Below are 15,497 nucleotides of genomic sequence, written 5' to 3' on the forward strand. Positions count from 1 at the left end.
CTAAGAAATCCATTCCAGCCATTAGATATCACACCAAAAGTAAGTTTGGGTGCCAAAATAAAGTCCATACATTATTTATATAAGCCACACCAAAGGAAATAATTTAGAGGGTGAAAATTTCCATGTACATTGTTTCCAATCGTGTGGCCCACTTAAACAAAGGATGAGAGTGGAATTAGACACCTTTGTCTAAAATGGGGTGACATACTTGATGGTCAGGTTGATTTTACATTAACACAATAATAGGCCCACCCAAGCTGTGGCTCCTTTTCCATGCCAAAACGAAATTACCACGGTGAAACATTTACATTAATTAAGAGAAAAAACTTTCATTAAATGCATGGCTAGCTGAACAAATATGCAATGTCCAACTAATTGTAAGTAAGTCTTATATATATATATATATATATATATATATATATAGGAAAAGGTACTATGCGCTCGACCTGCTGTGTGGGCCCCACCGTGATGCGTTTCAAACATCTAATCCATCAGTCAGATGCACCATTCCATCGTGGACCTAGGTCTCAAAAATCAAGTCAATCCGTGACTTTTTTGGGCCACACCACATACAGAAGTAGGGAGGGGCCATGCACCATTAAAACATTCATAATCAGTTTTTTGGGTCCACCGAGATGTGGTTTGCAAATCCAGCCCATCCATTATGTGTTTCACACTTGCATGAGGGTTCAGACCAAGTTTCAGCAGCATTCAAAACTCAGGTGGGCCTCACCAAGTGCTTTTATATGTTTTAATGGTATTTCACATGATTTGATGGTATGGCCCACCTGAGTTCCGTATACAGCTGATTTTTAGATATCCCATAATTTAGAGGGACCCATCAAATGCACAGTGTTGATGATCGACATGCATCACGGTAGGGCCCACACAGCTCGACCTCACGGAGCTTATCCCAAGGTCTAGCGCATATTACAATTTCCACACACACACACACACACACACACATATATATATATAGACACACATAGGAAAAGGTACTATGCACTTACACGTATGCGTGGCAAAGTTATACGGCGAGCTATGATGTATGCTTTTTATCAATGCCATCCATTCATTTTTTTCGGATTTTTAAGAGCATTAACCCAGGAGATCTAAAGCTCAGGTGAACCACATCACACAAAACAGTAGGAACAATGATTCCTGCGGTTGAAACCTTCCTAGCGTCCACTATAATGGTTGGTTGATATTCAACCTATTCATATGGTCATACAGACCTAGAGGAAGGAAAAATACAAATATCAGCTTGATCCAAAACTTCAGTGGCCCTCAAAAAGTTCTTAACTGTAGTTGTTCAATCCAAGTTATTTCTTAACGTGTGGTCTACTTGGGTTCTTGGCTTACCTCTTTCTGCAAACATACCCAAAAATAATCTAAAACTATAAATAAACATAGTGGATAAAACAGATACATCTGGAGGTATAAGTTCAATTGTTTGTACACAGAGCTACAATCTACTATATGGTAATGATATCCGAGGTATTGAGTGAAATTTACATCCAGGCCTTCCAACAGGTGAGCCCCACTATAGGGATCATGTAATACAAAGGTCAGTCTTACCCCCAAATTAACTGGGCCACACTATAAAACATCCTCCACACATGGATAAATAACCAAACAAAAGTGTGGTCCACTAATGAGTGTGTTTTACATATGTATTTTTCAAAAGAGGATGATCATGATGGCCAATTTATTAGACGAGTTTGATGTAATATGCACAAGAAAGGTTGGGAATTGTAAGCTGGCTGGACTTTAACCTATAGTCCAGCTCATTGTACCGGGAAGCTTCAGTAAAACCAAATGCCTATGTGAGATCCACTGCAACCATTAGATGTGTAATCTCGTTATACATCTAGAGGCTAAAAATAAGGCTGACTTTTGATTTTGGTGGGCCACACTAATTGAATAGGTGAGAGAGACATCTACCATTGTTTTTTATAAGGCCATTGTGATGATTATGTAAAATCCACTCCGTCCATTAGATTCCACACCCAAGGGTAGGCTTTGATCACAAAAAACAGGCCCATACGTACTTCAAGTGGGACACAGCAAGGGAAAGAGTTTGGTGCAAGAATCTTTCCTATATACTATTTGCAATCGTATGGTCCACCTAAACTAGGGATGGTGATCAAGCATGAGGTGACGCACTTGGTGGTTGAGCTGGATTTCACATTAATACTATGGTGGGCCCAACCAAGCCATAAGCCCTTTTCCATAAAGTGAAATAAGTTTTTAACGTAGCATTTACTAATGCATTTATTTACATTAATGAATAAGTAATTACCTTCAATATCGTTGCGTGTAATGTATGGAAGAAGAATTTTTTTCCAACTAGTTGTGTGTGAGCATTTTTCATATATATATAGACACACACACGGTCCAGCTCAAGGGAACATCCCATGAGTTCGAGCTGTGTGGGCCCCACCATGATGTGTGTCCAACTTCAAGGCTGTGCATTTGATGTGTCCCCTTTAAATTATGGGACATCCCAAAAATCAGCCGTATACTGAACTCAGGTGGGCCACACCATCTAAAATCATGTGAAGACATGCCTAAAACATATAAAAGCACTTGGTGGGGCCCACTGAAATTTGAATGCTTCTTAAACTTGGTCTGACCCCTCATCCAAGTGGGATACGCATAATGGATGGGTTAGATTTGTGAACCACATCTTGGTGGGCCCAAAAAATGATTATGAATGTTTTAATGGGAGGGTAACCCCTCTCAACTTTTGTATGTGGTGTGGCCCATAAAAGTCATGTATTGACTTGATTTTTAAGTGCAAGGCCCACCATGGAACAATGCATCTGACTGATGGGGGTGGATGTTCGACATGCATCATGGTGGGGCCCACATAGCTTGACCCCCCCCCAGAGAGAGAGAGAGCACCTGTGCACCTTTGCACACGTGTCATGGCGTCTAATCCGACATGTAATGCGGAATCCCATGAAACCGGCCTAGGGGATAAATTTTTAACCTGATCTAAAATTTTGATGGGCCATAGCAAAGAGAAATACAAATCAATAAAGGAAATTGTTTTCAATTTTTATGGCCTTCCAAAGTTTTGGATCAAAATAATAATTGAAACCAGGTGGTTTCATAAGGTGCTACTTCACGTGGACCATTCAGATTTTAGAGTCACATCATTTATGATGAGTTCTCAAAAAAGTTCACACAAGTACCGTGTGAATTGATGCGCAGAGCACTGGGATATATATACATATACACACACATAACTAATGGGACAATTGAAATGTATTGAATAGCATAAATTTCTCTATCAATTCAATGTAATACATCACGTGAGTATGTATGACATCAAGTCTTACATCAGCTTGATTGAAATTATGTATTAAAGATTTAGTTGGTTCATCAAGTAGTATTCATTAATTAAATTTTTTTCTACTAAAATGCAAGTTGAATATGAATCATTGGAATGGATTTCTAACATCCTAAATTTTGTTTAGAAGAATACCATATTATTGATCGTAAAAAAGAAAAAGAAAAAATTATCTTCACATGCTTACAAGGGGCATTGCCTAATTAATAGATTGGATTTTTTACATATGTGGCGCTTTCTCCAAATACATTACATGTGTACAATTTTTTAGTCTTCCCATTTTCTTTGAAAAAAAAAAAAAATCTTCTTATTTTCCTTCTCTCCATTGAATGCATCTCTTATTTAATGTTCTCTGTCCCCACGGCAAAAATGAAAACCAATAGACCCCTCTTCAACCTAGAGAGGGCTTTGTGAGGCCCATTATAATGTATCATAACGTATGGATTTTATCTACGCTGTGCAACCATTTTTCTGGATCACTTGAGAGCATGAACCTAAAAATGAGGCAGATCCAATGCTAAACTAGATCACATCATGGGGATTAAACGCCCGCTCGTAAAAACTTCTTAGAGAGCTAGAAGTTTTGGATCAAGCTGATATTTGTGTTTTTCCTTCATCTAGGTTTGCGTGACCATATGAACATTTAAGATGGCAAATAAACATCATGGTCAGCCCTAAGAAGATTTCAACGGTGGGGTCATTGTCACAACTGCTTTTTGTGGTGTGATCCAATTGAGTTTTGGGTCTGACTGGTTTTTGCACTCATGCACTAAAACAATATGAAAAAAAAATGGATGAACGATGTGGATATGACACATGCATCATGGCTGGCTCATAGAATTTGCCACGTCAACACAGCTTCGGCCTGGGTTGCTGTGTCGCTGCATCCGAGTCAGTTTTTAACTTGGGTGTTGGTTTGTAACCTAGTCACACCGTAGTGGGTGTTTCATTAACCGTTGGCCACGTTCATGTATCTGTTGTACATCCAGGACGTCTATTAGTTTTTTAAGATCAATTTAGTACATGATACCAAAAATGAAATAGATCCAAATCTCAAATGGACCACCCCACAAGAAACAAGGGTGAGTAACCATTAAAATCTTCATAGGGGCTACAAAAGTTTTGGATCAAGACGATATTGTGTTTTCCCTTTATCCCTGTCTCTCTACCTTATCAACAAGTTGGATGGCAAAAAATCATTACAGGAGCACAATGTCTATTATTTCTCGTGGTGTGGTTCACTTGAGATTTACATGTGCTTCATTTTTTAGACCGTACACTAAGATGATTTGTAAAAACTGATGAATGGCGTGGATATACAACTCATACATGAAGGTGGGCTTTTCGGTCTGGAAACCACCCCACTATTTGTCATTCAGGTAAACACAGATCCAATCCCAAACTTCTCCGTAATGTCCCACATTTGCAAGAACTGACAGCCAAGAGCAAAGCCCATCCTATATTTTGTATTGGGCCCACCGTAATGTGTACCGTGAGATCCACTCTAATCATTGGATGTGTAATTCTACATAGGGCTAAAAGAAAATAAAAAAATAAAAAATCAGGCTGATGTGTCATTCAAGTGGGCCATACGAATGGAGAGAATTGAGATAGACGTCCACCCTTGATTGTTACCAGGCTCAACGTGATGAGCATGTAAAATCCATTCCATCCATTAGACTCCACACCAAATGCTACGCCTTATGGCTAAAATGCATGCAGGGCCATACATGATTCAAGTGGGTCATTCCAAGGGAAAAAGTTTTGAAGGTTAGCTTTACTGCACGTTATTCTCGATCGTGTAGTCTTCTTGAACCATAGATGGAGCTGAATTTCATGCTGTGGGTGTAACGTGGGGTAAATTATCTAATGGTTGGGGTGGATTTTACATAAACACTTTGGTGGGGCCATTCCAAGCCTCCAACTACTCTCCTCTCCCTCTTTAATTAACTTTTCCATAAGCATTATTTATTAATATCAATTAGCATTTAATTCAGACAGCTGGTTGGACGGTTCAACTAGTTGTGTCATGTGTGTGAGCACAGCTCTCTCTCTCTCTATATATATATATGGGGAAAAGGTACTATGCGCTCGACCTCACGATAAGCTCCCATGAGGTCGAGCTGTGTGGGCCCCACCGTGATGCATGTCAACCATCAACACCGTGCATTTGATGGGTCCCCTCTAAATTATGGGATATCCCAAAAGTCAGCTGTATATGGAACTCAGGTGGGCCATACCATCTAAAATCATGTGAAGACACTGTTAAAACATATATAAGCACTTGGTGGGGCCCACCTGACTTTTGAATGGTGCTGAAACTTGGTCTGAACCCTCATCCAAGTGGGACACACATAATGGATGGGCTGGATTTGCAAACCACCTCTCGGTGGGCCCAAAAAAGATTATAAATGTTTTAATGGTACACGGCCCCTCCCCACTTCTGTTTGTGGTGTGGCCCACATAAGTCACGGATTAACTTGATTTTTGAGACCTAGACCCACGATGGAATGTTGCATCTGACTGATGGGGTAGATGTTCGAAACGCATCACAGCTGGGCCCACACAGCTTGACCTCACCGGACGGCCTCGTGAGGTTGAGCGCATAGTACGTTTTCCCACATATATATTATGAGAAATGCTCACACACAGCTAAGTTGGCCATTCAAATTGGTCTATGTTAAATTAAATTATTGAAATTAAGGTCAAGCTACCGTGACCCACACAGCTTGACCTCACGTCACGGACTCGTGAGGTTGAGTGCATAGTACGTTTTCCCATATATATATATATATATAATGAGAAATGCTCACACACAACTAAGTTAGCCATTCAAATTGGTCTATCTTAAATTAAATTATTGAAATTAAAGTCAAGCTCTATGGGCTCTACTATGATCTATATTGAACATCCACACGGTGCATTTCGTGAGTCGCCTTTAAAATATGAGATATGTAAAAAGTCAGCCTAATTCAAAACTCAAGCAAGCCATACCATATGAAACCACATGAAACTGTGCTTAGAACATCTAAAACTACCTAGTGGGGCCCAAGTTTTTAATATAGATGAAACTTAATGTGACCCCTCATCCCACCGGGACACACACAATGTACCGGTTGGATGTCTAAACCACATCTCAACGGGCCATATAAATGATCATGAGTGTTTCAATAGGTGAATATCAACTCTCAACTATTAAGTTATGGAATGGCCTAATTTTTAAGCCCGTGGACCACCATGAAAGGATACATCTGATTAATGGTTCGGATGCGCCCGGCATAGATCACGGTGGGGCTCACATAGTCTGTGAAAGTAATTTCAGAGCCATCTTCTTAGAGAATGGGTAGCCATAGCTGTCTTCATCCCATGTGATGTTTTTAATGTAGGTTGTATTTGTCCATGAAAGGTCATTTTCTTTATAAGCACTAGTCAAATTGGCAGGTGCAATGCACGTGCAGATGAAAGAAAGATAGCTTCTAAATCATGTGAAGGGAGGAGAATGGCTTCAAAAGGCAGATCTCTTTGTATAGGTTTGTCTATGGGTGGTTTCTTGGCTGTGGGGCCCACCAACTTGATGTATATGCCTTAAATCACGCCGTCAATCTGTTTTGACAGATCATTTTATGGTATGATAATAAAAAAAAATAAAAATGAAGCAAATCCAAATCTTAAGTTGACCACAACACACGAAAGGTGGTGATTGAATACCCACCATTAAAAACTTCTTGTGGGCCACCTGAATGTTTGTTTGCCATCCAACCTGTTGATAAGGTCTCAAATTCCTGGATGAAGGCACCACATAAATATCATATTTATCCAAGATTTTTCTTGCCCACGAGAAGTTTTTAATGGTCAATCACCACTTTTTCCTGTTGTGTAGTCCAACTGAGATTTGGATCTTCTTCAATTTTCGGATCATGACCTAAAATTAACTTTCAAAACAGATGTACGGCGTGGATGTAAGTCCCATAGATCAAGGTGGGCCCCACGGCTAGGATCATTAACAGCCGTACTCTTTTGCAGGAGAGGACAATGACACAGTTTCATATAAAATTACCAATATACCCTTTCAATTGTTTTATATTGATTTAAAATGTTTTGAATAACGAATGTCATGGTAAATTCTTTGCCATTACGCAACACCTGCTGTATACGTACGGTAGAGATGTGTGCCGCATCGCCACAATACATTGCATTGTCTAATCAAAGTAATGTGATCCGTCCATTCGGAAGGTCCACCTATTGGATAGACAGACTACTGTCCAAATCCCAAATTGATTGACCGGTTGAAACCAGGTAAGAAGTACCATAAATGTACATTAATTATACAACTAATACAGCTGTTGACCCCATCTTACAAGTTGAAAGTAGAGGACTATTCAACTATAACAGGTTGCATGTACCACAACTTGTGGTATGGACACATCTTTCCACCAGCATGACACTTTTGGCCCACTAAGGGATGCGGTTTGGCTGGGGGGAGCTGATTAGGTGTTACCCTTAACGTGGGGCCCACCTTAATGATGTGATGTATATCCACCCCGTCCATTTGTTTTTCCAGCCCATTTTAAGAATTTCTCCCAAACAGTAAGTAGATCTAAATCTCAGGTGGACCACACCACAAGAAATAGTGGTGATTGGATGTTGACCATTAAAAACTTCCTAGGGCCTACCGTAAGTGAATCCGTCATGTTTATTTGCCATCCAACCCGTTTATAGAGTCAACCAGACCTGGATGAAGGCAAAATACAAAAATTAGCTTCATTCAAAACTTTTATGGCCTACAAAAAGCTTTTAATGTTCATTTGCCGCTTTTTCCAGTGGTGTGGTCCACTGAAGATGTGGATTTGCTTAAGTTTTGGGTAGCATGGAGCTCCACATGAGAAGTGTAACACCGTATAGTTAGCTGGTGTCAAAGTTATGTAAGTTCCACCATGATGTATGTGTTTTATCCACACTGGCCATCCATTTTTTCATTTCATTTTTAGGCATGGCCCAAAATTAGAGCAGATCCAAAGCTCAAGTAGACCACACCATAGGAAACAATGTTGATTAAACTCTTAACATTGAAAATTATCAATGGCTATAGAAGTTTTAAGCTTAGTTGATATTTATGTTTTCCCTGCATGCAGCCCGTGTGATCTCATGAACTGGTTAGATGACAAACAAATATTATCGTATGCCCTAAGAGCCATTTGGCGGGGGGATATTAGCTGGGATTAGGTGGGATAGAATTGCATTTGGTCCGTTCACTTCCATCCAACATTTGGAGAGGATGGAAAAGGTGGGGATTAGATGGGATGGAATTGCATTTGGTCCCATGTAGGATTTTAGTGAATTTTGAAATCCACTACACATGTGGGCCCCACATTGATACATGCATTTATCCATGTTGTCCATCCATATACATTGTTTACATGTGACATTTTGGTTATATATGTGTAGAGGTGAACGATATCCGTTGATGCACCAAATGATTTTGCTTAATCTAGTGTTTTCCCGTGACAAAATTTTTATTCTAAAGATAGGATTGGATGGCTACAATACCATGGTATTTCTAGACATGCAATGGTGCAATAATGATGCTAATCCCATTTGATACAATTCAATACCATTCAATTCCATGGACCAAACACACCAAGGTTTCAACATTCAAGGTCATTATCATTGCTTCAACTGCAGCTTCGCACACACCCAAATCCATAACTCAACTGGTAGACTGAGTGGAGATACCTCATTTCAACACTTGAGGTCTTGGTATCGGTCCCTAGCAGGGGGTGGCTAACATGGAGTGTGTGTACAGACATGGGTGTGTACTAACAAGCTAACCCAAAAAAAAAAAAACTGCAGCTTCCACCTGTTAGGGCGGTATTCTGACGGATTGAACTACAATCCCAGAAAAATAAGGTATACAGCCTCATTCGTGCCTCATAAGATTGTCTTGGTATGTCCTACCATTTTCTTTGTAATCATGCCCTACACAAGTGGCATGTGGATTGAAAATATGGTACAATACCACAGGTTCATTTCTCGTATTCTCAAGGAAAAAAATAGAGAACAAAACTACTGTGTCATGAAGAAGAGGTTTTTACATATAGATCCTTTCCTTTATTACCAAAAGAAAAATAATACCCTCCCTAAAAGCTGTACACGAGTAGCTTAAGCCTGGTAACTCACTCGACTCAACTCGAATCGAGTCAAGCCATATTTTGGTCGCTCGGAACATTTCGAGTCGAGTCCGAGCTGGACATAGCTCGACTCGTCTCAACTTGGTATTAAGTTCGACTCGACTCGGCTTGACTCAACTTTAAGTTAGTATATAGATGATTTTTAAAAAACCCTACCTAGTATGCCCAAACCCTACCCGTTCTCCCTCCCTTTCGCCCAAATCGTCCCATTTCTCTCTCCAAATTGCTCAAATCGGTCATCTGTCCAGCTACATTTCTTTCTTCCAACAACTGTCCGGCGACATTTCTTTCTTCCAGCGTATGTCCAGACGAGCATTTCCTTCTTCCAGCGTTTGTTCGGACGAGCTCCGCCCAATACTCTCCGCCCGGCGACATTCCTTCTTCAAGCGTCTGTTTGGACGAGCTTCTCTACGAAAGTGAGTCTTATCCTCTACACTCTCCTTTTTTTTCGGCCATCCGAGTAGCAAAACCCATCCAACCAGCGACCACTGGCCGGGCTCGAACTCGACCGAGCTGAGCACGAGTTGTTGTTCTGAGCTCGAAGGTCGAGCCAAGCCGAGCACGAGCTGATACTCGAGCAGTCTAAGTCGAGCATGAGCTGGGCAAAGCTCAGCTCGACTCGTGTACACCTCTACCCTCCCTAGTGTGTTTTTTCAAATAACACCTTTTCTTTTCAAAATATAATAAGAAACACCTTGCTGTTAATTTTTTGAATTGAAACAATATACATGATTGGTATGGCCCATTTTATCAAAGGACAATATAACCCATCTCCCAAATTTGTAAAATTCTTACCCTCCTCTCTCCCAAATCCAAACCAAATTGTACCCCATCAAATGATTTTAGCATAGGTTAGTCGCATTTATTGATGGATGTTAATAACACGGTGGATTTTTTATTGAATATTAAAATAAAAATAAAAATAAAAAAGTGATTTATAATAACTCATAAGAAAAAAAAAAAAAAATTCACCTTTGTGCCAAAGTCCAGGGTGTCATATGTCCAAACCTCAGGTCCTACCACGTGACTTGATGAGTTCTCATTTTCTTTTGGGTTCTTATCTTTTCCTCATTGAATTTACATACCCAATTATAAAAAGGAAAGACAAAAGGAATCAAAAGCCATAATTATTATTACTATTACATGTATTTACTATAAAGAAAAAAAAAAACATTTCATATACCGCCATTGATCGGACACGCTTGCGCTAACTTCTTAAGGTTGTCGATGATCATAACGAGCTTTGTGTGTAGCCGGTTCACGAAGCATTTAGGCAGCCACCCTGCCGGATCCAACTGAAACGAGAAACATCCGATTCGTCTATCAATTCATTTTAATTATTATATATTTAAAAAATAACATTAAAAATGTTATGTTAATATAAAAGAAAATTTATGTACATGAAGAGAGTCACATGCAAAACAAGCCCACCTTGTTGCCTAGGATGGCCCATATTTACCTATGGTTCGATCGAGGGGGCCCATGCTTAAGGAATGATCCAAACCTTCATATTTTCCAATCCATTGATCAATCAATAGCAAATGCTCGTGTGTTCAGCATGATTTTTTGGATTTTAGGCCATATACAGTAATAGTGGCAGATGCTTGGTTCTGATCATCCCATGCTGGCGGCATGTGGGCCCCATCTATCAACAAATGCTGGTGGGCCTATTTTGTGAGGTATGAAAATTGAGCCCAAAACCTTTAGTTGTGATTAGTTACTTCTAAATTACCTGAACAACATAAGTAACCATGCAAGAATCATCTTCTAGCTTCTCAACCACCCATCCTGACTGCAACAACAGCCCTCTGATCGAGTTGGCCTGCTTCGGTTGCAATCCAGCGGCGATCTCTTTCGGCAGAGACGCGACCGCAACCACCTACAACCCAATGGAGCCAATAGACATATAAGTGTCATGGAATCTGAATTAATAGAGAATATAGCTAATTCAGTTTAGTTTCTAATTCTTGGATTTGTTTAAGTACCAGAGTGCCGTCGTCCATGGTTTCACGCCGCTCGTAGACTATGAATTCTCTATTCTTGAACAAAGGTTTCGAGGCGTCGCCGAACCGGAGGCGGATTATGCTGAGGTTTTCATCAAGGTCCTTGATGTACTTAGCTTCTACTAGATCAGGGTCCCATTGCTGTTCAAATCAATCCACACATGTGTTTGCATAGTTTAAAAACTCGAAGGAAAAAAATCCAACTCGACTCGACTCAACTCGACTAGATATCTCCAAAACTCGAGAAAAACTCAATCTGGTCAGGACTCGATTAGAACTCGACTTGATTTGACACAACTCGACATTATTTATACTTTTTAAATATTAAATATTACTGAAGAACTCAGAAGAACTCAACCGAGTTTTTGAGTCGAGTCGACTCGGTTTCGAGTCTAATTGAAATTTTGTGTTTCAAAACCATGTATGTGTGCACCCACACAACTTATAAATGCAAAGGTCAATGTGAAGTTGGCTAAGTGTTCCAGATTAAGGGCATTCATCAGGTGTGGCCCACATTAGAAATTCTATCTAATGTATGGTATAGGAGCCCGTTTGAGTGGGCGCATGAATGCGAACATGTGTATGTGTACGTTGCTTTATTAATTTATCATATTACTTTGGGATAATCAAGCATTAAAACCACTAAACTTTGAATGGTATGAACTTATAATAATCCGTAAAATAAAATAAATAAATAAATAAGATCAGGGGCATTTTGGACTTGGAAAAAGAAAAGGTTACAGTTTTGCTTTAGGTAAGGTGGCCCACTTGGATCTGACGTGTCTGAGGATCTTGTACTTGGGGAGGACATCACATGGACGAGTTACCTTCAAGTGATTTGGACTACCCCTTAATTTAACGGTTAAAAACAAAACATGACCAGTAGTCCATATTTGATAGGAAAATAATGTAGCTAGGTTTGTTCCATCGTTGTGACTTTTGTATAGTCGTCCATCAAGAGTAGGGTACATCATATAGACGGTCTTGATCATCTCACTGTGCAGAGATACGCTCATGGATGGGCCAAGCGCAAGGATTCTCAAGCGCGAAGAAGATGCGAGGTCACCAGCCTATTTTAAAAATGACAAGATAGCGGTTTGCGTACACCGATAATTTCTAGATGATGGTGACTCCTCCTTAACACAAGTGGCTCACACGTAATCCAACCCAGACCGTCCAAATCGTGGGGCCCATTTTCGATTGCTCGTAGCCCGAAAATTATACCATTTTAATGATCCAAACCATCCAATTAGTCTCCATCGAAGGATGGACGGAACAAAACGGTCAGTGTTCATACTCAAAGGGAAAATCAGTTATGGTTGAGATCCTCTATCGACATGATATGTGGACCCCACCTATAATCTAGGATTCCATGCATGTTGCTACGTGTATGGTGGATGAGTCCCCACACTGAATAAAGCAGTGGTGAACACACAACTTTACCTGGGCCTGTTATAAAGTAAAGTGACTTCCATTTAAAGAAGAATCGGTACCCAGCGCACTACCTATAAAAGAGATGTGCCTAACGCACTAGCTCACACGTGTAAACGAAGAGCACGTATGTGTGATCTGATCCGTTCTTTATATGAATCCCACTGTTCATAGGAAGACAGTAATGACAAAAAAAAGAGTTGATCTGATCATTTATCGGGTCTCAGATAAATTGGACCGCCGATTAGGTTCTGTTAACCGTTTCGTATATTTTGTACGAGTATAGTCCATCTGACGATCGGAAACGGATTGGCTACTCCCCCTGCCACCAGCCAATGGCTGGTGTTCGGTGGTCTGTGGGCCCCACCATGAGGTATGTGCTTCATCCATTCCGTCCATCTATTTTTATAGATCATTTTATGATATTACACAAAAAATTAGTTATATCACAATCTCAAGTGGACCACATTACAGGAAAAAGTGTTGAATGAATGTCGACCATTAAAAACTTTTTGGGGGCCGTAAAAGTATTGGATCAAGATGATCTTTGTTTTTTACCATCATCTGGGCCTTTATGACCTAATCAACAGATTGGATGTCAGATAAATAGTACGGTGGGCCTTAGGAGGATTTAAATGACAGATATCCAATCACTTTTTTTTACTGTGGTGTGGTCCACCTAATATTGATATCCCTCTTATTTTTATGAGGAAGGCCTAAAATGATCTTTAAAAATGGATGAACGGATTGGATGAAATACATACATTATGGTGGGGCCCACAGACCACCGAACACCAGCCACGGGGCTGGTGTCAGGGGGAGTAGCCAATCCGTTCCCCTGATGATCATATCAATCTGGATTTTAAGAGATGGAAATCTAACCGTTGCGATTCCCTAATGAATGGCTCAGATACCGTACACATGATCCTCGTTTTTCCATAGTTTTTTTCCCTAATCCATATGAAAAGCGGAGGACATAAAAACCCTTTTTCGTCTGTTAAATCTGTGAACACTCACCCATGTTGGACAAAAATATCCTTCGTTTTTAGATGCATAGCTCGCCTCTCAGTCAATCGGTGATGAATAGGGAACTTCCCTCCTGCGATGGATTTCACACATGCGGGTCCCACTATTTGATGATCCATACCGTTGATCCGATGACTTCCATTATGTATAAGCCACCCACTAAAAATCTTCCCAATTGGAGCATCCTGACGGTCCATTTTTTTTTGTGCTTTTCCATTAAATGTGAAGTGCAAAAGAAATTTTTCCTTAAACATCTGTCTCGAGGCCAACGGTCGAAAGATTGAAAGGTTAGAATCGTCCCATTTGGAAGATGTTTAGGCAATGGCCTACCTACAATAGGGACCCTCAGATTGATTGATGGTCATGATTGCTGAATTTTGGGCCCACCATTGTCAACATCTTCATGAAATAAAATAAAATAAAATAAAATAAAAGCTTGCTTTCTGAATTTAGATTGCTTGATCTTGGTATCTTGGTAATAATAATAATAATTAATGAAATTCACCTTAGCAGCGTCAATGGCATTTGCAACTGTTATGAACTGCTGAGGTGAGACAGATTGGAGCAGCCATCGGCTGCGAAAGATGTGAAGAGAGCCCGATCGGCGTTTGGATATCTCGACGCCATTCTCGAGCGCAAGAACCTTCCATCTATCACCGATGTCGACCCGGTTTGGATCCGAAGCAGACAGCAACTCCTGTATACAATTCTCGCTTGCAAAATATACATACCTTCTTAGCGAGTCGTCGCTGATGGACCTTCAAAAAGACCCACAAAAAGAATATAGTACCATCATGATCACAGAAGAAGATGAATGAATGTTGCCAAAGACACCAAAACATCCCAATTGTACACTGTGGTACTTTCATACGGTGATCAGGATCGTTGATTTGATGGGACACCATGTAGATGACCTAGAAAGGGCATTCCGAATTCGATAGGTGAAACTGGCAGCTGGATGGTCTTGAGTAGTCTGTTTACGGCAGTTTTCAGTATATGGCCCACCTACATGGTGACCCACTAGATGAACAGTACTGATCACCGTACATTTTGACCACATTCATGTTGAGGAGGTGCTTCTCTAACAGAAGAATTAGATGATGGATTGGAAGGCCAGGATGTTAGCTGCAGAGTTGATTACCAGGAGCGGGAGCGGGCGCACGGTGTCTGTGTGCTCATTTTAGCACATTGCCTTCTACTCTGTCCACATGAAAGGGAGAAGATAGAGATTTAAGGGTGTGTTAGAGAGAGAGAGAGAGGTGTCTACGGTGATTGATTCACATGCACTGACAGAAGAACCTCCATGATTGGAACTGCACATGCCTCTCTCTCTCTCTCTCTCTCTCTCTCTCTCTCTCAAAAGAAAGATTCGTTCCTTGTAAAAGATCATAAGGCAAGGGTGGGGAACCTTAAGCACATGGAGTGCTTGTGGGGTTTGAAAGCAAAGATAGGATAAAAACTAAAACAACCCAACCCCAAATCCAAAAGGCT

At 40.4% G+C, this 15,497-nt stretch overlaps 1 protein-coding gene across 1 annotated transcript; it reads right to left on the minus strand.

Moving 5' to 3' along the window:
- Positions 1 to 10,499: 10,499 nt before the first annotated feature.
- LOC131242703 (uncharacterized) lies at positions 10,500 to 15,356 on the minus strand. The gene is made up of 5 exons (XM_058241528.1): positions 15,148 to 15,356; positions 14,512 to 14,764; positions 11,532 to 11,690; positions 11,279 to 11,425; positions 10,500 to 10,841 (listed from the first exon to the last, which is right to left on the minus strand). Exons 1-5 carry the CDS (start codon positions 15,183 to 15,185, stop codon positions 10,722 to 10,724), a joined length of 717 nt encoding a protein of 238 aa, XP_058097511.1. The 5' UTR covers positions 15,186 to 15,356; the 3' UTR covers positions 10,500 to 10,721.
- Positions 15,357 to 15,497: the final 141 nt, after the last annotated feature.

Source organism: Magnolia sinica, chromosome 4 (genome assembly GCF_029962835.1).
Source record: "Magnolia sinica isolate HGM2019 chromosome 4, MsV1, whole genome shotgun sequence".
NCBI classification, from domain to species: Eukaryota; Viridiplantae; Streptophyta; class Magnoliopsida; order Magnoliales; family Magnoliaceae; genus Magnolia; species Magnolia sinica.